The sequence below is a fragment of the Moschus berezovskii genome, chromosome 12 (genome assembly GCF_049115385.1).
Source record: "Moschus berezovskii isolate FMDL1 chromosome 12, NW_MosBer_1.0, whole genome shotgun sequence".
In the NCBI taxonomy this organism is placed as follows: domain Eukaryota; kingdom Metazoa; phylum Chordata; class Mammalia; order Artiodactyla; family Moschidae; genus Moschus; species Moschus berezovskii.
The window spans coordinates 60607090-60631545 of record NC_142471.1 but is presented as its reverse complement, the minus strand read 5'-3'; the positions used below and the strand labels follow the sequence as shown (position 1 = coordinate 60631545).

Below are 24456 nucleotides of genomic sequence, written 5' to 3'. Positions count from 1 at the left end.
GTTGTTACTTCCATGGCCACTTGGTGTTACCAGTTGGTCCCATTTCTCTGGAACCAATAGTTCAGTTCAGTTCAGTCGCTCAGTTGTGTCCGACTCTCCGCGACCCCATGAATCACAGCACGCCAGGCCTCCCTGTCCATCACCAAATCCCGGAGTTCACTCAAACTCATGTCCACAGAGTCGGTGATGCCATCCAGCCATCTCATTCTCCGTTGTCCCCTTCTCCTCCCGCCCCCAACCTTTCCCAGCATCAGAGTCTTTTCCAGTGAGTCAACTCGTCGCATGAGGTGGCCAGAGTATTGCAGCTTCAGCTTTAGCATCAGTCCCTCCAATGAACATCCAGGATTGATCTCCTCTAGAATGGACTGGTTGGATCTCCTTGCAGTATAAGGGACTCTCAAGAGTCTTCTCCAACACCACAGTTCAAAAGCATCGATTATTCGGTGATCAGCTTTCTTCACAGTCCAACTCTCACATCCATACATGACCACGGGAAAAACCATTGCCTTGACTAGACGGACCTTGGTTGGAACCAATAGTATATATGTATATATAAATGGAGAAAGAGGCAGAGAGCAGGGAGGGAGAGGGCTCATGCATTTGTAGAGTCAGCAAGGTTGAAATTTGTGGGGCAGGTGTATGGACAGGTCACTCAAGATGGCTGTTCTGTTGCTCTTTGCACATCCCTTGCCTATTTCACCTGTATCCCAGTCATCTGACTGATCTTCCTAGGTGCTTGCCCCAGGCCCCAGGTGTTGACTGTTCTTTTGAAAGGGGCAATGAGGGACACGCTCTTTTCCCTAGTAACAAATGAGACCACCTGACGTCAATTCCCCTATAACTAATAACCTCCCCTTTGCCCTGGAAGCAAAGACTGCTGCCATGTCCTCCCCACTGTCTGCCGCATGCGATGGGGTATTGCTCCAGGACCTGGCTTCAGACGTGTAAGCTCCCCCAGCCATTAAACCACTGATGATGTCTTTGTTGCTGACTCCAGGCTCTTTCTTGGTCTTGAAGCTGGTCAAACACAGGCTTCATAGGCCTGTGGGGTGCAGCCCAACTGCAGGCTGGAAATTCAAGTAAGTGTTGATGTTGTAGTCTTGAGACTGAAATCTCAAGGGCAGGCCAGTGGGCTGATGACTTGGGTGGGGTTTCTGATACAGTCTTGAGGCAAAATTCATTCTTCTCCAGGAAGAGAGGGAAAACTTCAGTTTTTTCTCTTAAGGCTTTCAGCTATAGGCCCACCCACCTTACAAAGAGTGATCGGCTTTACTTGAAAATTGAAATTACTTGAAAATAATTTTATAGATTGTTAATCACGTCTATAAAATACCTTCACAGCAGCATCTTGACAAGAGTTGGACCAAACACCTGGCACCACAGACTAGTCAAGTTGACATAAAATTAGCCAGTACCCTGGTCCTTTCGGCCTGGATGGACCAATACAGACTTAGGAGTCATGGAGTCACTCTCACCTTTTCAGTAAGAGTTCAGCACAGTGTTTGGTAGGTGAACAACAAAGGAAGGTTTCCGTGCCAAAGGGTGTGGTGGCTTGGTAAAGAGCGCTTGTTCAGTTCTTCGGAAATCTTATTGGGAGGTTGGCATGAGAGTTAATTACTGCAGTGTTGACCTTCACAGATCTGAGAGAGAGGTAATTGTAGTTAATAAAAAAACAGGAAATGTCTCAAAGAATGCCTTTGAGTCCAGAGTGGTTCAGAGTGTATTCTGCATTTGAATCAATTGTTATATTCTAGGTTGAAAGTGTTTAATTCTTTACCATAGGAAGAAACAGACATTTTCATAACATTAGAGGTGGAAACACTGGGGAGATAGGAGTGTGAAGAAGGGGAAAGAGTTTCTGGTAATTTAATCTACTGATTAGTGCCTGCGGCTGAGACCTTTTTTTTTTTTAAAAAAAAAAAGGAAATGGAATTGAATATTTGAATAAGTGTGTGACTCTGGTTGTTGATAAGACTGGAATTTATGTACTTTCTTTTCTGGCTGACATGCTTATGTGTGAAAATAGGCTTTCATAAAATGTAATGTGGACACACATGGATTAAAAAATCAGAGCCTCCTTCTTGGAAGGGGTTGGGCTGGGTTTCTCCAGAAAGCTAGGAGCTAATGCCGACTTCTTAATCTTTCCTTATTAGCCAGAGAGGTAGGTGGGTAGGGCCAGACTAGTCCTGAGTTAGAGGGTATCTTCCTAGCTCCCTGACCCTGGGCAAGTTACCCAACATTCTGGGCTTGCTTTGCTCATTTGCAGATTGGGGATATTAACAGTGCCTACTTTTTAGGCTGGAAAAGGTCAGTCTTCATTTCAATCCCAAAGAAAGGCAATGCCAAAGAATGCTCAAACTACCGCACAATTGCACTCATCTCACACGCTAGTAAAGTCAGGCTCAAAATTCTCCAAGCCAGGCTTCAGCAATATGTGAACCGAGAACTCCCAGATGTTCAAGCAGATTTTAGAAAAGGCAGAGGAACCAGATATCAAATTGCCAACATCCGCTGGATCATGGAGAAAGCAAGAGAGTTCCAGAAAAACATCTATTTCTGCTTCATTGACTATGCCAAAGCCTTTGACTGTGTGGATCACAATAAACTGTGGAAAATACTGAAAGAGATGGGAATCCCAGACCACCTGACCTGCCTCTTGAGAAACCTGTATGCAGGTCAGGAAGCAACAGTCAGAACTGGACATGGAACAACAGACTGGTTCCAAATAGGAAAAGGAGTACGTCAAGGCTGTATATTGTCACCTTGCTTATTTAACTTATATGCAGAGTACATCATGAGGAACGCTGGGCTGGAAGAAGCACAAGCTGGAATCGGGGTTGCTGGGAGAAATATCAATAACCTCAGATATGCAGATGACACCACCCTTATGGCAGAAAGTGAAGAGGAACTCAAAAGCCTCTTGATGAAAGTGAAAGAGGAGAGTGAAAAGGTTGGCTTAAAGCTCAACATTCAGAAAACAAAGATCATGGCATCTGGTCCCATCACTTCATGGGAAATAGATGGAAAAACAGTGGAAACAATGTCAGACTTTATTTTTTGGGGCTCCAAAATCACTGCAGATGCTGATTGCAGCCAGGAAATTAAAAGATGCTTACTCCTTGGAAGGAAAGTTATGACCAACCTAGATAGCATATTAAAAAGCAGAGACATTACTTTGCCAACCAAGGTCCGTCTAGTCAAGGCTATGGTTTTTCCCGTGGTCATGTATGGATGTGAGAGTTGGACTGTGAAGAAAGCTGAGCACCAAAGAATTGATGCTTTTGAATTGTGGTGCTGGAGAAGACTCTAGAGAGTCCCTTGGACTGCAAAGAGATCCAACCAGTCCATTCTAAAGGAGATCAATCCTGGGTGTGCATTGGAAGGACTGATGCTAAAGCTGAAACTCCAATACTTTGGCCACCTCATGCGACGAGTTGACTCACTGGAAAAGACTCTGATGCTGGGAAAGTTTGGGGGCCGGAGGAGAAGGGGATGACAGAGAATGAGATGGCTGGATGGCATCACCGACTCAATGGACATGAGTTTGGGTGAGCTCCAGGAGTTGGTGATGGACAGGGAGGCCTGGCGTGCTGTGATTCATGGGGTTGCAGAGAGTCGGACACGACTGAGTGACTGAACTGAACTTTTTAGGCTTGATATAAGGGTTAAAGTTAAATGAACTGATGTATGTGAAGGATTTAATACAGACCTGGCTGGGAGGGAGGGCCTCACTATAAGCATCAATATTATGCACAGGTACCATGTGTGGCAGGAAATTCCACAAGGATAGCCCCACCAGTGGCATCTGCTAGGACTTGGCCCCTCTGCTCTGTTCTCAAGACAGCTGAATCATGTGTTCAGGAGTATGTCTTGGAAGATTTGTTGAGCAAATCTTGGTTTTTCCTGTTGGATAGTGAATTCCAGAAGTTATGAAGTCAGTTTCTAATATCCTCCTTCCTAAGTGACTTGAATCAGCCAAATGATGCTTTTCCTGGCATTAAGGCTTCACGGTGTGACCATAACCTTCCCAAACATCCTGGTTGCCTTGATTCCCATATACATCCTGTGGTTCCAGCCCACTGGGCTGTGCAGTGTCCCCAGACATTACTTGTTCTCCATCCGTGGCTGACCCACCATGCTGTTGCCCTCATCTGGAGTGACATTTTCTTCCCAGCTCTCCATTTTCAGTTCCTTCCAACCCATACTCAGCCTCTGCTCCCCAGCGTGAAGTTACCTCCACTTCCTCCGAATCTGCATCCTCATCTATACCCCTCTTTCTGAAAGAAGCTTTCTTTCTGTATCAGCCACCTGTAGCCATATCTACCTCCCCAAGGTCAGGACCCCAAAGTCTTGGGGATCTTTTTATCTCTCATGGCGACCTGTTCAGTGGTCGGCAGCTGATATTTCAGAAACATCTGTTGGATGGAGGAATCAGGATGTTGATTAATGCCATGGAAGAACTCACTTAGTAGACCATTTCCGTGGGCTGACTATGAGGTCCTTGACCTGGCCAGTCATCATTCCCGTTATTCCCCCTCTTATGGGAGGAAACTCCAAGATAAAAATAAAGTATGATGGAACTTTTTATACTGGGTGAAAACATGCAGGAATATTTGTTTGGTTCCTTTATTCAATGATCCATAAACTACATTGATGGAATGTTTTAAGACCAGGAACTATCTTATACTCTTTTTTTCTTTAGTTATTAGCAACATCCTTGTTGGGCCTTATGCTCAGTTGTGTCCCACTTTTTGGGACCCCATGGACTGTAGCCTGCCAGGCTCCTCTGTCCATGGAATTTTCTAAGCAAGAATAGAAAATGGAAATAGAAATGAAATGGGTTGCCATTTCCTCGTTCAGGGGATCTTCCTGGCCCAGGGATGGAACCCTTATCTCCTGTGTCTTCTGCATTGGCTGGCAGATTCTTTACTACTGGGCCGCCTGGGAAGCCCTCCATTAGCATATAGTAGGTGCTTAATGAATGTTTGAGAATAAATGAACAGGTGACCTTTATCACACTCTTCAGCTGCTGACTCTGGAACAATCCCCACTGGGGGTGGAGGGTCATTAGTACCAGGCTTGGCATCAAGACAGCCTTGCAACATGCCTTCCCACACTGATCCCCAGGTTGGTAACCAGGCTTGGGACTCAATTCCAGTGAGTGAATGCTGGCTCTTTTTGAAGCTTCCCTGGAGCCCCTGTCTTAGCTCCTTGTCTGGGATCTTAGGGACTTAGAGGAGACTGGAATTTTGCTTCAAGACCATCCTTCAGTGTTGCCAGTCCTAAGGCTTGTGCTCAGTTTCTATAGGTTATTTGCTGCCTTCTTGCTTTTCCTATTGGCTGGAACCTCATGTTGCCCATCTCTCTCTTGAAGGCCTGCCATGACTTCAGGGTCCAAATTCTCTCCTTCCTGACTCAGGTCTCCACTCCATTCTCCCACCTCCCCTAGCCAAAGCCCAGGATATGGCAGCCAGCCAGCACGGTGGTGAGCTGCAGTGAGATTAATGGTAACCCTTTCATGCTTGTCAAAGGCAGAAATTTCCTAACCTTTGTCCAGGTCCCTAACTTATCTGAGAATTTGATCAGAACAATAAACTCTGTCTCCAGAAGAACTCTCAGACGTAATATTTTGTGTCTTGGAGCAGTCTTGGACACTTTCAGGATACCCTGAAACCTGACCTTGGCCTTTTCCTATGGCCGCTGCCCAGGATCCCAAGCCCACTACACACATCGTGCCTGTGCATCTTCTTTAGTCAATATTTCTGACAGCTTCCAGTGCAGCATTGGTGGTGGCAAACACACACTCTGGTTTTGAAGCTAGGAGATGTAGATGCAGATTCTGTTTTTGTTTCCTTGTTAGCTGTGGCTTGAACAACTTAACCAGCTTTTCTTGATTCCTTGTCTATAAAGTGAGGTTGAGAATGTTTACCTTGCAGGGTTATAGTGAGGATTTAGAGACACCGCAGTAGAATGCACAGCCTGGCACCTGTAGATCTTTCTTTAGAGGGAGCAGCTGCAGTTGTGGAGAGAAGCCATTTCGTCCATTTCTAATTTCAACATCCTTTGCAGGGCTCCTCTTTGTCTCTCGCTTTCTGGTACTGTAACCAGAGAGAAAGCTTGAGAGGCTTCTGTGAGATGAGGGGAAGAGTGAGTGGGCTCAATAAGGAAGTGTGGGAGGGGAAATCAGGACCGCTTCTAGGTGACATCAGAATCCAGCGAGGGGCTCTGCACAGAAAGCCCGTAGTCATAGTCAGGATAGATCCAGGTATGAGCTGATGAGCAGAGTCCCGCTGAACTTTGCAAAGGGAAGCCAGTAGGCCGATGGGAGCCTACTCAAGTGGAAAAGTTAATGCTTAGCAGAGTGAGGGTGATGACTCAAAGCTTTGCTATGCTGAGGTTGTGGAAGAATGAGGTGGCTAGTCCCAGAGCTGGCCGTGTGCTGGGAGCCTTAGCAATGTGACATTCAGCCGAACAAAAGCCACTACCTCCTCTATTCCACTGCAGTAGAGGGGAAGCTGAGGAGTGGTTCAAAGCACGGCCACTGACGTGGGACTGCCTGGGTCCATAATCTAGCCTTGACTCACTTAACAGCAATGTCACTTGGAATTCCTTACTTCTCGTTTCCTTAGCTCTGAAAGGGGGATGGAAATAATTGTATGTAGGGTTTTCAGGAAGTTGGGTCATGTGAGATGATAGAAAAATTATAAATCGGCCTGACCCGCTGCTCATTGTTCCTGGCACAGAGCTCCTAAAACCCTTGTAGTTTCCTAAGCGATAAGAATACTAGGAGCATTTCTGGTTATAATCTGACCCCATCCCTAACATAGGACTCCTAAAACCCTTGTAGATTCCTAAGGGATAAGAGAGGGCACTAGGAGCATCTTTTATTCTAATGAAGCCACTCTGGGTGGACTCCTGGATGGGGGCTGGTCACCGGAAAGACCAAGCCATGATTAGAAGTTTGGAATGTTCAGCCCCACCCCCACTTCTCTAAAGTGGGGTGAAGGGCTAGAAATGGAGTTAATAATTGATGAAGCCTCCATTAAGCATTCTAGAAGTATGGGGTTCATAGACTTTGCAGCTGGGTGAACACATCCGTGTACCAGTAGGACAGTGTACCCCCAACTCCATGGTAACAGAAACCCCTGTGCTCGTGACCCTCTCAGACCTCACACTGCATATCTCTTCAGCTGGCTGTTCCTCTATATCATGATCAAACCCTATAGTAAGCTGGTAAGTAACTGTTCTCCTGAGTTCTGTGAGCTGCTTAAGCAAATTAATTGAACCCAACGATGGGGTCATAGGAACCTCAGATTTGTCTCCAGTTGGTTAGAAGCACAGATGACAATCTGGACTGAATTGGTGGTGGGGCAGTCTTTTGGGACTGAGCCTTTAACCTGTGGGATCTGATGATGCTAAAGTGTCAGAACTGAGTCAAATTGTAGAACACTCAGCTGCTGTCGCAGAAAATTGCTTGGTGGGGGAACATGCCCCACCCAGTGCGGCAACATTCTGCTATCAGAATGTTGTGAGTGTTCTGTGTGATAGTAAAGGAGACACAGGGGAAGAAAAACTGTTTATTTTCCCTGAAAACAGATGAGCTAAGGCTTACAAAACCTTTTGTACTGAAACATTAGCTTTTATTTTGTTAAGTATTTGGGGACTTAGGGATTCAATAGAAGCCCCTGCTCTTTGGACTTGGCTCCAAGGAAACTTTAAGCATAAGCTGGATTAACATTTGCTCATCTGGGTAGGTATACTGTCCAGTCTCAGACACACAGAAAGAAGACCTTGTGTCTTCAGGAAAAAAAAGATCCAGGAGTAAGGAAAATCCCCAATTCTCTACTGGTCCTAGAAAGCATTCATCTACTAATTATTACCTTTACTAGGCCTGTGAGAGGGGGTCTATTGTTCAATTGCTAAGTCATGTCCGGCTCTTTGCAACCCCATGGACTGCAGCATGAGGATCCTCTGTCTTCCATTATCTACCGGAGGTTGCTCAGATTCATGTCAGTGAGCAAGTCTAGCTTAATCTTTAAACTGTGTTGGGGTCTTATCACTTGCAAAGGCAGCATAGGCTTCAGAGCTGAAATTCCAGGTTTATATCAGGCACCACTCCTGCGTATAAGGTACGCAGGAGTACGCAATTACTCCTGCGTGCTCAACTTCTTGGAGTCTCAGTATCCTCATTTATCAAATGGGATACCTATGGGTCAAAGGTTATCTTTGTTGACTTTCCGCAACAAGCTGGAGAGACACACAAGCCCTGGGTGACTTTCGTCTACAGGATTTGGTGAGAGAGAAGCAGAGGCTTACGGCATTTCTGTGATTTTGAGTCTCCCATCTCTTGGCTCTTTAGGCATGGGAAAATTTTTTTTTAGGCCAAAAATGCTGTTCAGTTTGGCAAACTGACTCAGGTAGTCCCCACCCTAGTCAGATAAAGGTAAAATGTAGGCATTTTACCTTCCCTCAGGGAAGGTTCTTTGAATGAATGATACTGGCTCTGTTGTTTCAAACTCATGTCCTTAGGGATGATGATGCCATCCAACCATCTCATCCTCTGTCGCCCCCTTCTCCTGCCCTCAGTCTTTCCCAGCATCAGGGTCTTTTCCAATGAGTTGGCTCTTTGCGTCAGGTGGCCAAAATGTTGCATCTTCAGATACTTCTAATTGATTGCTGTCTCTTATTTTTTATTTGCAGATGAGAAAAAGAAAACAAAGAAAGTCGATAATGAACTCAACCCTGTCTGGAATGAGGTAACTTCATTGTTTTACGATTTTGTTTCATTGGATAAGCTACCTCTGATTGCTCATCTTTGGTCAGAGGTTAACCCTTCCATTTGGAAGGAGAATCTCTGCCATTTCACCCTCACCCCCTCCACCTCCCTTTGTGGCCAAAAGACAGCAGAGCAGTTCAAGGAGATATAACAGTGACATCTGCGCAGTGGGGGTGTGGCAAGTGGAGCCTAGATAGGGTGAGGAGGGTGGGGTTCTAGCCTGGTGCAGCCATGAGCTTGCTGTGTGACCTTTTCCAGTTATGCTGCAGATTAGAGCAAGGGGTGGGATTAGATCCTCTCCAGAGCCCCAGAAGGGAAGCTCTGTAATTAGAACCATATCTGCATGTGATTAATTGAGTGTAATCCATGATACTTTGTGTGTCTGGAAGAGTAATGTCTTTTTTTTTATGTTGATAAAAGTATTACATACTTAATGTAGAAATTTTGAAAACTTCAGATTTAAACAATTACTTTTGATCCTACTATCCAGAAGTGACTGCTGTTAACATCTCAGAGGTATCAATAAATGTTTATTGAGTGAATATATTTATTATGATGTTTTAAAATAAGTATGTAGTGAATATAGTTTCCTTTCTTTTCCTTACTATTATATCCTGAGCATATACCTTTCTCATTCCATTTGAAAATCTTTTAATTACTTGTGTAATATTGTATTGAAGTAATGTAATTTATATACCTCCTCCCCCTGTTGACTTTATTTTATAAATCGTTCACTGTTTAATATATTTATAGATATGTGAAGTTTTTAATTCTTTCCATTGAGTAGGATTTTCCTATGCTGACTAATTTTTGAAAAGTCTATCATCCATCCCATTGTTTTTCCAAAAGCTAGGTCAAACCTTTCTGGAAAAGTGCAGTGATAAGTATCTTTGTTATTTTACTAAGTTACCAGGCTCTGAAGACTTCCCCTTCACCAACTGCAAACCCCTTCCCCTGTTCCCCTCCTAATTAGTTTCAGTATCTCTATAAGATAAAGATTACTTGTTCTCACTGGATGAGGCCAAGACTAAAAGTTTCCTGGTGTCTTCCTGAAAAGCCCAGGTGGTCTCATATAGGTTGAGAGGAAATTCCACTTCTGCAGTTTCACTGGAACCCAGAACATAGCCAGCTGGACTACCAGCTCCCTGAGAGCAGAGGCCTCTCTGGTTGATCCCTGTGGACACTATGGGATCCTAGCACCTCACACACAGCTCCAAGACTAAAAGTAAATGAACTGCCAATTCCAAACCCATTGGGGTTGGTGGGCATCTTCTAATATGACCTGTGAAATGCCTCCTCTATCCATTTCAAACCCTTTACAAGGAGGATCAAACCATAATCAGGAACTGCTTTATTGAATTCATTTATTACATAATTAAAGGCTTCAGTGGTTGATCTCTCTCTCTCTTTTTTTTTTTTTTTTTTAGATATTTACCCTTAGAAAGCAATTTTACTGCTTTAAGATGAGAGACTTGCCTGACTACAGCACTGACTATGGTGGGGCTTAAAAATAAGGGGCTGATGCAATTCAGAAAATGTTTTCTTAGATTTATTCATCTTTGTTCAATAGTAATATGATTAAGAAATGAAAGTAATTTAAAATTAACCCTTGAATCTGTATTTTTCATATACAGATTTCATTCTATTCATGCAACAGTTGTGGTAGGCATTAAGTCTAGACCTCTGTCCATGAGATGGATTTGGTCTTGTTCAAAGCCAAGGAGCCTAGGAAACAGGGAGCTAGGAGTAGCTACCAGGCCCTCTGAGGCTAAGTCTGGTTTGCTTTCCCACAAGTCTCAGCAGCTTCCAGGTTCAGAATTTGATCACTTCTGTCTCACTGTAGAATTGAGTACTTTAAAAGATTGTCATTGGTGAAGATGAACCAGTGTTTATTAATAGTATTGGTGTATCTTATGATATGCCCAGATCCTTTTAACAGACTTTTTGTCTTCATAACCTTTCTGTGGACAGATTTTGGAGTTTGACTTGAGGGGTATACCGCTGGATTTTTCATCGTCCCTTGAGATTGTTGTGAAAGATTTTGAGACAATTGGACAAAATAAGTAAGTTGATTTTGATTGTTTTTGTCACTTTACATATTGTTGTACTATTGTTTGTTTTGTTGAAGGAAAACATCTTTAATAACATGATGTTTCCAATATCAATGTGCTTTAATTCTGTGCGCCGACCCCATTCCCGCTTATGAGCCAACATCAGACATAGCTAATCAATCACTGTGATTGCCAAGCCACCACTAGTCTATCCAATTTGTATCCAACAGGTACTTACAGAGAAACCTGTTCACACTCCTACAATTTCTTTGTTAATTACATGTAGGCACTGATGGTTTATACAAACTGGAGCTTGATTGGACACAAAATCATTTCTTCTTCTGATAACGTGTGCCCCATGTACATCTCATTCAAGTTCTCTTTCCAGCACTGCTTACATTTTCATGTCTCACAAATTGAAGCCGGATTCCTTGTCTTACTGCCTCTACCAGTTTCAGATGGGGAAAGAGTCATGGTAGTGCCCAGGAGTGGTACAGAGGGTCATCTTCTGGGTAAAGCTGAGGTTACCATGGGACAGAATGACCCCAGTAAATTCACCCCAGTCCCTGATCTATACTTTGGCCTTAGATTCAGAATGCAGTCTTAGGTTATCAATTCAAAAAGCTCAGTAAGAATTGTTCAATTCTAAAACCATAATACTTGTTATTTTCCAATGGAAATTAATTGCCTGGTTGAGGAGGGCATTCCTGTTCTCTGATTAAACTTTTTTAAAAAAATTTTATATTAGGGTATAGTTGATTTACAGTGTTAGTTTTAAGTGCACAACAAACTGATTAAGTTATACATATATATATTTTTCAAACTCTTTTCCCATACAGGTTATTACAGAGTATTGACTAGAGTTCCCTGTGCTGTACAGTAGGTCCTTGATGATCAGCTGTTTTAAATATAGTAGTGTATATATGTTAATCCCAAACTCCTAATTTATCCCTCCCCTTCTCCCACCTTTACTCTTTGGTAGCCGTAAGTTTTCTAAGTCTGTGAGTCTGTTTCTGTTTTGTGAAGAAGTTCATTTGTATTATTTTTAAGATTCCACATCTAAGTGATATCATACAACAATCTCTCTGACTTACTTAACTTGGTATGATAATCTATAGGTCCATCCATGTTGCTGCAAATAGCATTATTTCATTCTTTTTAATGGCTAATATTCCACTGTATATATGTACCACATCTGCTTTATTCATTTGTCCCTCTCAGTAAACATTTGGGTTGATTCCATGTCTTAGCTATTGTAAATAGTGCAACAGTGAACACTGTGGTGCATGCATCTTTTCAAAGTGTGATTTGCTCCAGATATATGCCCTGGAGTAGGACTGCTGGATCATATGATAGCTCTATTTTTGGTTTTTTAAGGAACCTCCATACTGTTCTCTGTAGTAGCTATCAGTTCAGTTCAGTTCAGTCATTCCCACCAACAAAGGAGGAGGCTTCTTTTTTCTCCACACTCCCTCCAGCATTTGTTTGTAAACTTTTTGATGATGGCCATTCTGACTGGTGTGAAGCAATATCTCATTGTAGTTTTGATTTGCATTTGTCTAACATCTCACACGCTAGTAAAGTCATGCTCAAAATTCTCCAAGCCAGGCTTCAGCAATATGTGAACTGTGAACTTTCAGATGTTCAAGCAGGTTTTAGAAAAGGCAGAGGCACCAGAGATCAAATTGCCCACATCCGCTGGATCATGGAGAAAGCAAGAGAGTTCCAGAAAAACATCTATTTCTGCTTCATTGACTATGCCAAAGCCTTTGACTGTGTGGATCACAATAAACTGTGGAACATTCTGAAAGAGATGGGAATCCCAGACCACCTGACCTGCCTCTTGAGAAACCTGTATGCAGGTCAGGAAGCAACAGTCAGAACTGGTCATGGAACAACAGACTGGTTCCAAATAGGAAAAGGAGTACGTCAAGGTTGTATATTGTCAACCTGCTTATTTAATTTATATGCAGAGTACAGCATGAGGAACGCTGGGCTGGAAGAAGCACAAGCTGGAATCAAGATTGCTGGGAGAAATATCAATAACCTCAGATATGCAGATGACACTACCCTTATGGGAGAAAGTGAAGAGGAACTAAAAGGCCTCTTGATGAAAGTGAAAGAGGAGAGTGAAAAATTTGGCTTGAAGCTCAACATTCAGAAAATGAAGATCATGGCATCTGGTCCCATCACTTCATGGGAAATAGATGGGGAAATAGTGGAAGCAGTGTCAGACTTCATTTTTTTGGGCTCCAAAATCACTGCAGATGCTGATTGCAGCCAGGAAATTAAAAGATGCTTACTCCTTGGAAGGAAAGTTATGACCAACCTAGATAGCATATTAAAAAGCAGAGACATTACTTTGCCAACCAAGGTCCGTCTAGTCAAGGCTATGGTTTTTCCCGTGGTCATGTATGGATGTATTTCTTCTTCTGATAACGTGTGCCCCATGTACATCTCATTCAAGTTCTCTTTCCAGCACTGCTTACATTTTCATGTCTCACAAATTCAAGCCGGATTCCTTGTCTTACTGCCTCTACCAGTTTCAGATGGGGAAAGAGTCATGGTAGTGCCCAGGAGTGGTACAGAGGGTCATCTTCTGGGTAAAGCTGAGGTTACCATGGGACAGAATGGTAACCTCTCACATCTCTCATGGATGTGAGAGTTGGACTGTGAAGAAAGCTGATCGCCGAAGAATTGATGCTTTTGAACTGTGGTGCTGGAGAAGACTCTTGAGAGTCCCTTGGACTGCAAGGAGATCCAATCAGTCCGTTCTAGAGGAGATCAATCCTGGGTGTTCATTGGAAGGACTGATGCTAAAGCTGAAACTCCAATACTTTGGCCACCTCATGCGACGAGTTGACTCACTGGAAAAGACTCTGATGCTGGGAAAGGTTGGGGGCGGGAGGAGAAGGGGACGACAGAGAATGAGATGGCTGGATGGCATCACCGACTCTGTGGACATGAGTTTGAGTGAACTCTGGGAGTTGGTGATGAACAGGGAGGCCTGGCGTGCTGTGATTCATGGGGTCGCAAAGAGTCGGACACGACTGAGCGACTGAACTGAACTGAACAATTAGTGACATTGAGCATCTTTTCATATGCCTTCTGGCCATCTGTCTTCTTTGGAGAAATGTCTATTTTCCTTCCTGTCGTATCACATGGGAAACTAAATTACTCTGTATTTTTGATTATAAGACATCACTGACTGTAAGATGTACTGTTAATAACAGGATTGGGGGAGAGAGTAAGAAGCCTGATATTAAATGCCCACATCAGTTGAAGAAGCATCCCAGTGTTTAGTAATGTGACTTTATTTTCAGATGTATGTCTTAGCCTCATGTACATTTGGTATGATCAGAAGGCTGCAATGAGAGCAATAAATTAGAATAAATTAGTTGAGATAGGGTGACTATATACTCTGATTTACTTTGGATAGTCCTGGTTTATTATCCCAGCACAATGATTTATGATGTCCCTTTTGCTGTCAACAGTCACTTGGTTTGGACAGTAAATTACACGGTCGTTCTAGTCATTGGGTCTTCTGCTTACTGGTGTCAGACTGATAGCCTGGACAGTGCTTTGATAGATAGTACCTATGTCACTTTTCACAAGATCCTTTCTCCCATGTAGCATTGCTGACCAATGCCTCTTGTGACCATTGCATTTTTTTCCCCTTAAGCTACATAAATACATTTTGGCAGGTTTTGGCCTTACTCTCTTAGATCAAAAAAATTTCTAGCTTTTTAAGGTTATGCTGTATATCTCAGCTTTGAAGCAAGTATGTGATTTTCTAGCCTCACCCAACTCCCAGAGGACAATTTTATTTCACTGATTTCAAAGTTCTAGGAAAGCAAGTAGTTGAGCCTCACTGTAACCTTCTATCTATTACTACTAATGGTCCTTTCTCTTTCTTTCTTCTCTTCTTTCTGCAAGTGGTTCCACTGTTTGTATTCTAGACGAGCTCTGTCCAATAGACAGATGTGCAGGCTGCATGTGTAATTAAAAATTTTCTGGACTTCCCTGGTGTTTCAGTGGTTAAGAATCCACCTTCCATTGCTGGGAACATGGGTTTGTTCCCTGGTCAGGGAACTAAGATCCCAGGCAACTAAACCTGTGTGCCTCAACTAAGACCCTACACGGCTAAAGAAATAAATATTAAAAAAAAATTTTTTTCTAGTAGTCATGTTATAAAACAAAAAGAAACAGATGAGAATTTTAATGCTGTATTTTATTTAACTGAATATGTCCAATATTATTGTTTCTATATGTAATCTATATTTTAAAAATCATTGAGACATTTTACATACATATTTCCTTATTAAGTCTTTGAAATCCAGTGTGTATTTCACACCAACAGCACATCTCTGTTCAGACTAGCCACATTTTAAGTGCTCCCTCACCACATGCGGCTGGTGGCCACCAGAGTGGTGGAGAGTGACCACTGGTCTCAAAACCTCAGTAGGGTCTCTCTGGATCTTCTACCTTTTACCTCCTATGCAATCTGTTTTGCCAGATCTTACTTTCCTTTCTTTCTGCTGTGCCATGTGCTTCTTACTTTCATTCACACCTACCAGCCTGGTTCAGGCCTCATTACTTTATGCCTCCTCTATTTTAACATGGCAGTAAAGCCTGGCAGGCTGGCCTGAGAGCTCTCGTCTGTTTCAAACAAAGTTATTGCTTTCCTGAATGTTACATACTTGGGAGAGAGAGAGACAGAAAAAAGACAAATATATGCTGCTGCTGCTAAGTTGCTTCAGTCGTGTCCGACTCTGTGCAACCCCATAGACGGCAGTCCACCAGGCTCCCCCATCCCTGGGATTCTCCAGGCAAGAACACCAGAGTGGGTTACCATTTCCTTCTCCAGTGCATGAAAGTGAAAAGTAAAAGTGCAGTCGCTCAGTCATGTCCAACTCTTAGCAACCCCACGGACTGCAGCCTACCAGGCTCCTCTGTCCATGCGATTTTCCAGGCAAGAGTACTGGAGTGGGGTGCCATTGCCTTCTCCGGACAAATATATGAAGAAATATATAATAGATCAGGTCCTCTGAAATGCTGTAATCTATGGAGAAAACTGTCGTAGCCCAAGCATAAAACTAGAGTAAAAGGATAGTTATCGAGAGGGGGGAAAGTTTTATATGAGGTGGTAGTAAGGTGACACTTGAGCAGACACCTAAACAAAGTGAAAGAATGAGCCATGCAACTTTCTGGGGGAAAGAATATTCTTGGCAGAGAGAAGAGCAAGTGCAAAGGCCCTGAGGCAGAAGTGTCCTTGGGCTATTGGAGCAAGATCAGGAGGTCAGAGGGCTGGGACAGGGGAAGGAGATGAGATCAGCAAAGCCACAACATACCTGGCTTTGTTGAGCCACGGTGCAAGCTTTGGATTTCATTGCTAGCAGGATGGAAATCCACTAAAGAGTACTGAGTATGATCTAACTTTCATTTTTTAAATATTGCTTAAGCTTTCTGTGGGGAGATTGGATGTAGGAATCAGTTAGGAAGTAGGGAAAACAATACTGGGAGAACACTATTTATTTATTTTATACCTGTTGAAAACACAGGGGCCTCTTGGATGACAGCAGGGCAATGTTTTAGGTTTGTTTGTCCAAAATATTTGTGTATTTTGGCCTCGTGTTTTCAGCTAGGCTTTTCTACTAAAGAGCTGGCTTTGGGACTGTGTTCACTGCTCTTATGGGAACGTCTTTTTCACCTGGAAGCACTGGGTGGGCGCAAAGGATTTTTCTACAGGCATAAGGCATGTCCTGCCTGTGGACTTTCCTGTTGCCATGGAGACCGACTGTGTAAACAGAGCTCTCTAGCAGAGTCTGCAGCCCCCGGGGCATGTAAGCAAACTGCACTGGGCTGCCTGGGTTTGCCTGAACTCGGAGCCCACACCCACAGGAACTGGACCGGGCAGTTTGAGCACTCACAGAGCTGGCTCATCAGCAGTGTCCCTCCCCAGGCGCAGGGAGCTGGTGGGGCTGTTCTGTGCAGACTCTGTTCTTCCTCATTTTACAGTCATCCAACCAGCCTTGTGAACTAAAAGAGGGTGAGGGAAGAGCCAGAGGAACCCTTGGTCCCATGATGAACATGAAATGGTATGTTTAGCTGAAATGTCAGAGTGGAAGGCTTTTCCCAGCAAGTGAAGAATGAGAGTTCCCTTTGCAGACAGGCAATGTGGCTGTCCCTTAATGAGACCTTCAGACACTTTATCCCACCAATTCCTCACACACGCATGCAGTTTTTTCTCAGAGACGTTTAGGGATATGTTCAAGACAGTGGCAAGCCACTCCAGTACTCTTGCCTAGAAAATCCCATGGATGGAGGAGCCTGGTAGGCTGCAGTCCGTGGGGTCGCTAAGGGTCAGACACCACTGAGCGACTTTACTTTCACTTTTTCCTTTCACACATTGGAGAAGGAAATGGCAACCCACTCCAGTGTTCTTGCCTGGAGAATCCCAGGGAAGGGGGAGCCTGGTGGGCTTCCGTCTATGGGGTCACACAGAGTCGGACATGACTGAAGTGACGCAGCAGCAGCAGCAGCAGCAGGGTCACACAGCAGGTATGCGCCAGGTGTACTCTTTTATAGCCAGACCTGTACTCTTGACTTTTCCATTATACTGAAAGCCTCTGACCACCTAGAGGAACCAAAATGTAGGTGGAATGATTATCTTTTACCTTTTCATGGCTGTACTGTGAGGCTTGCAAAACCTCAGTTCCTAGACCAGGGATTGAATCTGGGTCACTGGAGTGAATGCACTGAATCCTGACCACTGGGGAACTACCTAGCTTAAACTTTTCTAATCTTGCCAGAAAAAAAAAAAGAAACCCCCCACTCATTATCTTAATATTGGTATCTCCTTTCTAGGTAAGAGTTTAAGCAGTCATTTCATACTGCTGCTGCTGAGTCACTTCAGTCGTGTCCAACTCTGTGCGACCCCATAGTGCTACTGAATAATAAATCACCTAAGCTCATTCCCTACAAGATGAGTTCAGAGAAGGTATCTCATCTCATACAATCTTCACAACGACCTTGAGAAGTGGAGATGAGACCTGAGGCTCAGAAGGGTTGAGGCTGAGACCCTGATCCCTTGACATCCTGACCCTGCTGGCACTCCACTTGGGTTTCTAAAGAAAAATCATCTTTAGGAGCCTGGAAATGTAGGAATGAAAGATTTTTACAAGTTTTCAGATCAGTATGGGTGCTGCTCATGGCAAGATGATGTAGCAGGGACCAGGTTTGCCCTCTAAGCTGACACAATCAAAAAAGCAGATGAAAATACATGCCACAGTGGCTTCAGATTCTGGGCACTGGCAGCACAGGACAGTGATCCCCAGGAGCGGGGTGAATGAGCTGAGTTCCCTGAGGGACCCGGCTTCTGGCCTGGAGAGCATTTCCAGGCTGCAGTGCTAAATGGGCAGATCCTAGTTGTCTTCCAAATTGAGGAGGTGCAGGTGGGAGTCTAGAGTCATACACACAGCCATGTAACACTCTCACACACACCCACACCATTCCCAAGGTTTGCAAAGGGTTCCTCTTGACTCTTCAGGTGAGTACTGGTCAATGAGGAAACTACCTGAGGGCTGAGAATAGTTAATATTCCCACCATCCAGAGTGGGAAAACCTTCTAATTCATGAGCAATAGGTAGTATTCTGGGAGGAAATGGCAACCCACTGCAGTGTTTTTGCCTGGGAAATCCCATGGATAGAGGAGCCTGGCGGGCTACAGTCCTTAGGGTCTCAAAGAGTCAGACATGACTTAGCAACTAAACAACAACAAGGTACTCAGAAGGATTTTACCTCAGTAATGTGAAGGAAAAAAACAGAAAAATCATTATTAAACAGATACACTATTAGGTGATATTATAAGTAGGCATAGACAATGAAACAGGTATTATCATATTCTACAGGTTTGGGAAGGTAGAAGAAAGCTTAAGCATGTAAAGTAGGGAAATGGAAGATATATTTAAAAAATCCAAATTGAATGGGTAGAGAGGCAAATTACAATGTCTGAGATAAAACGACCATAATTATCTAAGAGTTTGCATTTCTAGTACTCTTTTTTCCCCTCCATATTCGTGTACAGTTGAAACCGTCATATATACCCCCACACAAATGCAGAGCAAAGTTGGAGACATCATCTGAAAGTAAATCATCTGTTTTACTTATGTGTAAGAAGGAGATATGGGCTTCCCTGGTGGCTCGGAGGTTAAAGCGTCTGCCCCCAATGCGGGAGACCCTGGTTCGATCCCTGGGTCGGGAAGATCCCCTGGAGAAGGAAATGGTAACCCACTCCAGTATTCTTGCCTGGAGAATCCCATGGATGGAGAAGCCTGGTAGGCTACAGTACACGGGGTCGCAAAGAGTCGGACACGACTGAGCAACGGAACGAAGAAGGAGATATGGATGTGAGAGTTGGACTGTGAAGAAAGCTGATCGCCGAAGAATTAATGCTTTTGAACTGTGGTGTTGGAGAAGGCTCTTGAGAGTCCCTTGTACCGCCAGGAGATCCAACCAGTCCATTCTAAGGGAGATCAATCCTGGGTGTTCATTGGAAGGACTGATGCTAAAGCTGAAGCTGCAATACTTTGGCCACCTCATGCGACGAGTTGACTCACTGGAAAAGACTCTGATGCTGGGAAAGGTTGGGGGCGGGAGGAGAAGGGGACGACCGAGAGTGAGATGGCTGGATGGCATCACCGACTCTGTGGACATGAGTTTGAGTGAACTCCGGGATTTGGTGATGGACAGGGAGGCCTGGCTTGCTGTGATTCATGGGGTCGCGGAGAGTCGGACACGACTGAGCAACTGAACTGAACTAAAGAAGGAGATAACAACTTCACAATGTATCTAAGAGGAAATTTACCCAAGTTCTTGCTTAAGAAGTGATGCAGACAAGTGCTCAGCTGTGTGATCATGAGATTAGTTTGGATTTTGGCTCTGCTACCTACTGGTTGGGTGGCCTTTGGCAAGATTCTTTATAATGGTCGCTGGATTACTTCCTCAATAAAGGGCAAATTTAATATAATTAAGAAAAAAATAAATTTCATGATGAACAATATATCTAATATCTATTGTGGGCTTACTATGGACTAGGAATTGTGTTAAAACTGCTCCACACATATTTGGTTTAAATCTTTATAATGACTTTCAGTCAGACAGGCTTATTGACATCTTAAAGTTGAGGAAAATATGGCTCAGAGAGTTTCGCCAAGTTTCTTAAAGTCACCCAGCTCTTTAATTGGAACCATGTGGATTTAACCTGATAAATCCAGAATTCAACCTCAGATTTTCCAAGGTTTATTTCCTGTGTATGTGTGTTTGGGTGAGGGCAAGGGTGCCAGGATGTGAAAGTGAGTGAATATCATAAATAACACACTCACAGGGTGGTACTTAGGGCTATAGAATTAGAAAAAGGGCGAGCCTGGGCTATGAACTATACTGACTCCCTAGGCAAGGGTATTTTTGTGTTTGTTGTTTTTTCTTAGAGAAAACAGGAAAGTTGTAGTTTGGAATGAAATTAACTTGATGGGACAGTGTGGTATTGCTTATGAGAAATTTTTGTTTTCTGATGTACAAAAGACCTTGTGTTCAAGCTTTCAATCCTTTTATTTCCCCTAATGGTGAGACTGGCTTCTGCTTTGCCACATGTAAACCTGACAGTGGGGCTTATTGAGGCTGTCCCTGTGACCTTTCCATTTCCCCACGTTGGTTGTTGAGAAGGGTTCAGGCAGGTTTTCTACCTCGAGTAGCTTCTGAGGCTCTATAAAAATCTAAACTGGAGGCAGATGTTACTTGAAACAGAATTCCCAAATCTGATTTCTTTTTACCTCTGTGTTTTCAATGAAACGGCAGAGCTATGCAAAGATTAAAGCTGGTTTGGGCTGGCTGGCTCTGGGTGCTGGAAAGGTTGAACCCACTGTTTGGAGAGATCAGTTAAGTAGCTGCTGCAGCCCTACTGGCATCCGTTACCATCTTGCCAGTAAGTAAAGGTGGATCACAGACCTGGAGAAAAACGCCCAGAGAGACTGAAAGAGAAAGGCATTTCATAATGCCAAGAGCTGTAATTATCTCCTAATTGTCCTTAGAGGACTATCACTTAGGAGAGGACGCTTTATAACCTATAAATCATTTGCAAGATCATGGGACTGTCTTCAGTGATGTATCAGTTTATTCATTCAACAAATGTTTGGCACTGTCTGCTGTGTCAGATACTGCTGTAGGTGCCAGGGTTCTACTTGCCTTTCACGGGGCTCACATCTGGGTGGAAGGAACGGACAATAAAAATAAATTCACGTATAGTTTATCAGATGGTTGTTGTTGTATGATGAAGAATGAAGCAGGGGAAACAGGGAGAAAAGATAAGGTAAAATGTGTTTTCGTGTGTGTGTACACGTGCTGGTTTAGAAAGGCTTTTTATATAAAGATTGTTCTGGGGTCTGTTTTATATGAAACGTCTTATGAGACCTATGGCTTTAAAAATTCATTCTGATTCCACTATTTGGGTTTTATGAGAATTCAGCTACAGCTGAAATTTACTTCCTGTCTAACCCTGAAAATAAAAATTGTTTTCCATGCAGATTCATGGTATATATAGCATTGAGGGTGGGGAGGGAGCTATTTGATATATATGTAAGAGAAAGGATTAGTTTTACGAGCTCTGCACAGTGATTGTATAGAAATGGCTATGGGCAGTTACAAAGGATTCTTATCTGATCATTCATGCCCTCATGCCCACCTGTCCACACTCCACATAATTAAACCCACCTCCCTGTGCTTTATGCTGTGCATGTGTTCAGACAAGCTTTCCCTGTAAGCAGTGACTTTGAGTCGTGTCATTTTTAAGATCCCTTTTTCTAGAATAGTGTCTGAAATAATAATGGAAAGCAATGCTAACCACTTATTAGATCATCCCCTTAATCATTAATAACAGCACTGTTAGGTAGGAGCTGCCATCACCCCCACTTTGCAGGTGGGGCTTAGAAAAGTTACACAATCTGTAGTACAAGGATGAGTCTGAATCAGTCAGCTCTGCTTAACTCCAAGTACTTAATCACTATGTTATGTTGCTCCCCTTTATAAGGTCCAAGTGCTTGATTGAAGAATGAATGGATGGATGGATAGATGAATGAATGAAAACTACAATCTTGATTCTGATGGATGAGGGCACTAGAGACAGAGCCTAGGAGTTCTGCTGAACTCCAGAACAGGCATGCACAGAGTCAGAACTTTGAGGACTGGATAAATAGCAGAATTGGTCAAGAGCAAAGAGCAAAATAGCCAGTTACATCATTTATTCAAGAAGTAACTCTTGGACATCTACACTCCAGGCATTGGGCTAGTTAACCCACCTCTGGCCTCATAGCCTCTCTGCCCTGGAGGGCTTTGGGGAGGAGAGCTGGGCTTCTACTCAGCTCCTTCCCCTGTTAAAGTGACACCATCTGTAGCAAGGACTATGATTCAGAGGGGCTGTCCCTGCTGCTGCTGCTAAGTCACTTCAGTCATGTCCGACTCTGTGCAACCCCATAGACGGCAGCCCACCAGGCTCCCCCGTCCCTGGGATTCTCCAGGCAAGAACACTGGAGTGGGTTGCCATTTCCTTCTCCAGTGCATGAAAGTGAAAGTGAAGTCGCTCAGTCGTGTCCGACTCTTTGCGACTCCATGGACTGTAGCCCACCAGGCTCCTCTGTCCATGGGATTTTCCAGGCAGAAGTACTGGAGTGGGGTGCCATTGCCTTCTCCAGAGGGTCTGTCCCTGAATCCTGCAAATCCTACTGCAGCCTCCAGGCTAGGTCAGTGATTCCAGAATCTGGGCATGGAGTTTGTTACACCCCAACTCAGGGGGCTTGTGTATGGCTAGGCTTGGGAACCACTGCATGGACTAGGAGCTTCTGCTGCTGCTGCTGCTAAGTTACTTCAGTTGTGTCCGACTCTGTGTGACCCCATAGACGGAAGCCCACCAGGCTCCCCTGTCCCTGGGATTCTCCAGGCAAGAACACTGGAGTGGGTTGCCATTTCCTTCTCCAATGTGTGAAAGTGAAAAGTGAAAGTGAAGGTTTTCTAAAACCCCTGCCTCCTTGTGATGAGCAGGACAAAGGCCTCAAGGCCCTTAGTCTCAGTGTGGAGTAAGGAGGAGAAGCCATGGGAGGGTGCAGGTAACTAGGCCTACTGAGTAGGTTTTGATGGAGTTCTGCTTCCTACTTTATTCTGTTAAATTATTGATTTCTATGTCCATTTCTCAAATGTGAACCTGTATGGTCACATTGGATGTACTTTAACGAAAACTCCCCTTTCTCCAGATCTGGCTTTGCCAACTGCCTTCCCTGACCCCCAGCCCTCCACCCACCCCTCCACCTATTCTAGACGATTGTTCCTCAAACTTCCTGGGTATAAGAATTAACTAAAGGAAAAGTGTGACTCAGGGTCCTGGGAATCTGTAACCGCCCTGCTGACTCTGCTGCAGGGCAGCCACACTCTGAGGAACAGATTTATGGGCTAATCCAGAGGGAAAGGGTAGGCTGGCTGGGGGACTCAGAGGGTTCCCCACAAGTGAAGTGGATGGGAGACCCAGTCAGGAGCTAGCCAGGGTTCCCTGTGATGGGATTGGCTGCCATGGCTGCCAATCTGGTAGAAAGCAAGGTTTGAGACTTTGCTGTCCCACCTTTTGGCTCAGGGACCAAGGGAGGAGCTTGACTGACACCAGCCAGGGCGGGGGGAAGTGTGTGGAAGGAAGCAGACCCAGCCGAGCATCCCCACTGGCCTTCCCAGCCTGGCTCACATGACAAAGGCCAGCTGGCGGAGAGCCCAGTGCCTCAGAGGGTGGGCAGGTCACGGTCCTGCAGGAGACCAGGGGGCTGTTCAGAAAAGCGTTTGTCCCTGGCCCAGTTGGGGCTTGTCATTTCCCCTAGGAGGATGGAAAGTTGGAGTTCTGCAGCCCCAGGGAGCAGAAACAGTGTGTGAGTTACTTTCCAGCCTCCAACTTATTTTTCCTTTCCTTCATGAGGGAATTTCCAGTAAACCCTCCTATGCTGTGGCCCTGGCGCACAGAACAGCTTGCTAGATGTGAGCTCCCCCGATTAAGAACTCAGCCAGCAAAGCCCTTACTCACCGCAGTGGCATGCGGCTGTTAACATTTGAGTTCAGGCCAGTGGGGAGAATGTTTTCCATTTCTTTTTTAAACACACTAGACTCTGTTTTAACAAGAAAGAAAAAAAAAAGTTCTTGACCAACACTTGCATGATTGAGTTGACTGGTTTAAACTCTTTATTTCCCCCATACCTAACATCTAACTTTCCAAGTAGTCGCTTCTATGGCTTAGAATGAGTTTGATGTCACATAGAGAACCAACAACAAACTACATGGGTGATCGTGGGCTGAAAGGAATAGGAGCAGGACTGGTTCTTCATTTCAGAATTCATCTGCTGTCTATTAACTCCATAAGGAAAGGGGAGAGCCTTGAGATTCTTTTACTATAAAGTTTCTTTTTGAGACGTGGTCCATCTGTTTTAGTGTTGGGTGGAGTCAATGGGGGAGACTCTTATTGTTCTATGAAAACGCAGGGCAAACTTTCCTCATTACTGTCACACATTTTAGCATATTTATAGCATTAGTAATATGAAAGAAAAAGGG

General features: G+C 44.1%; 1 protein-coding gene across 2 annotated transcripts in view; it reads left to right on the top strand.

Moving 5' to 3' along the window:
• Window positions 1–24456, top strand: part of MYOF (myoferlin) — a 188929-nt gene that overhangs the window by 21730 nt on the left and 142743 nt on the right. For both annotated transcript variants that reach the window (XM_088842143.1, XM_055425068.2), the window contains exons 2-3: window positions 8701–8756; window positions 10748–10839. In XM_088842143.1, coding sequence (XP_088698269.1) covers window positions 8701–8756; window positions 10748–10839 — 148 coding nt within the window. The remainder of the gene's footprint in view (window positions 1–8700; window positions 8757–10747; window positions 10840–24456) is intronic.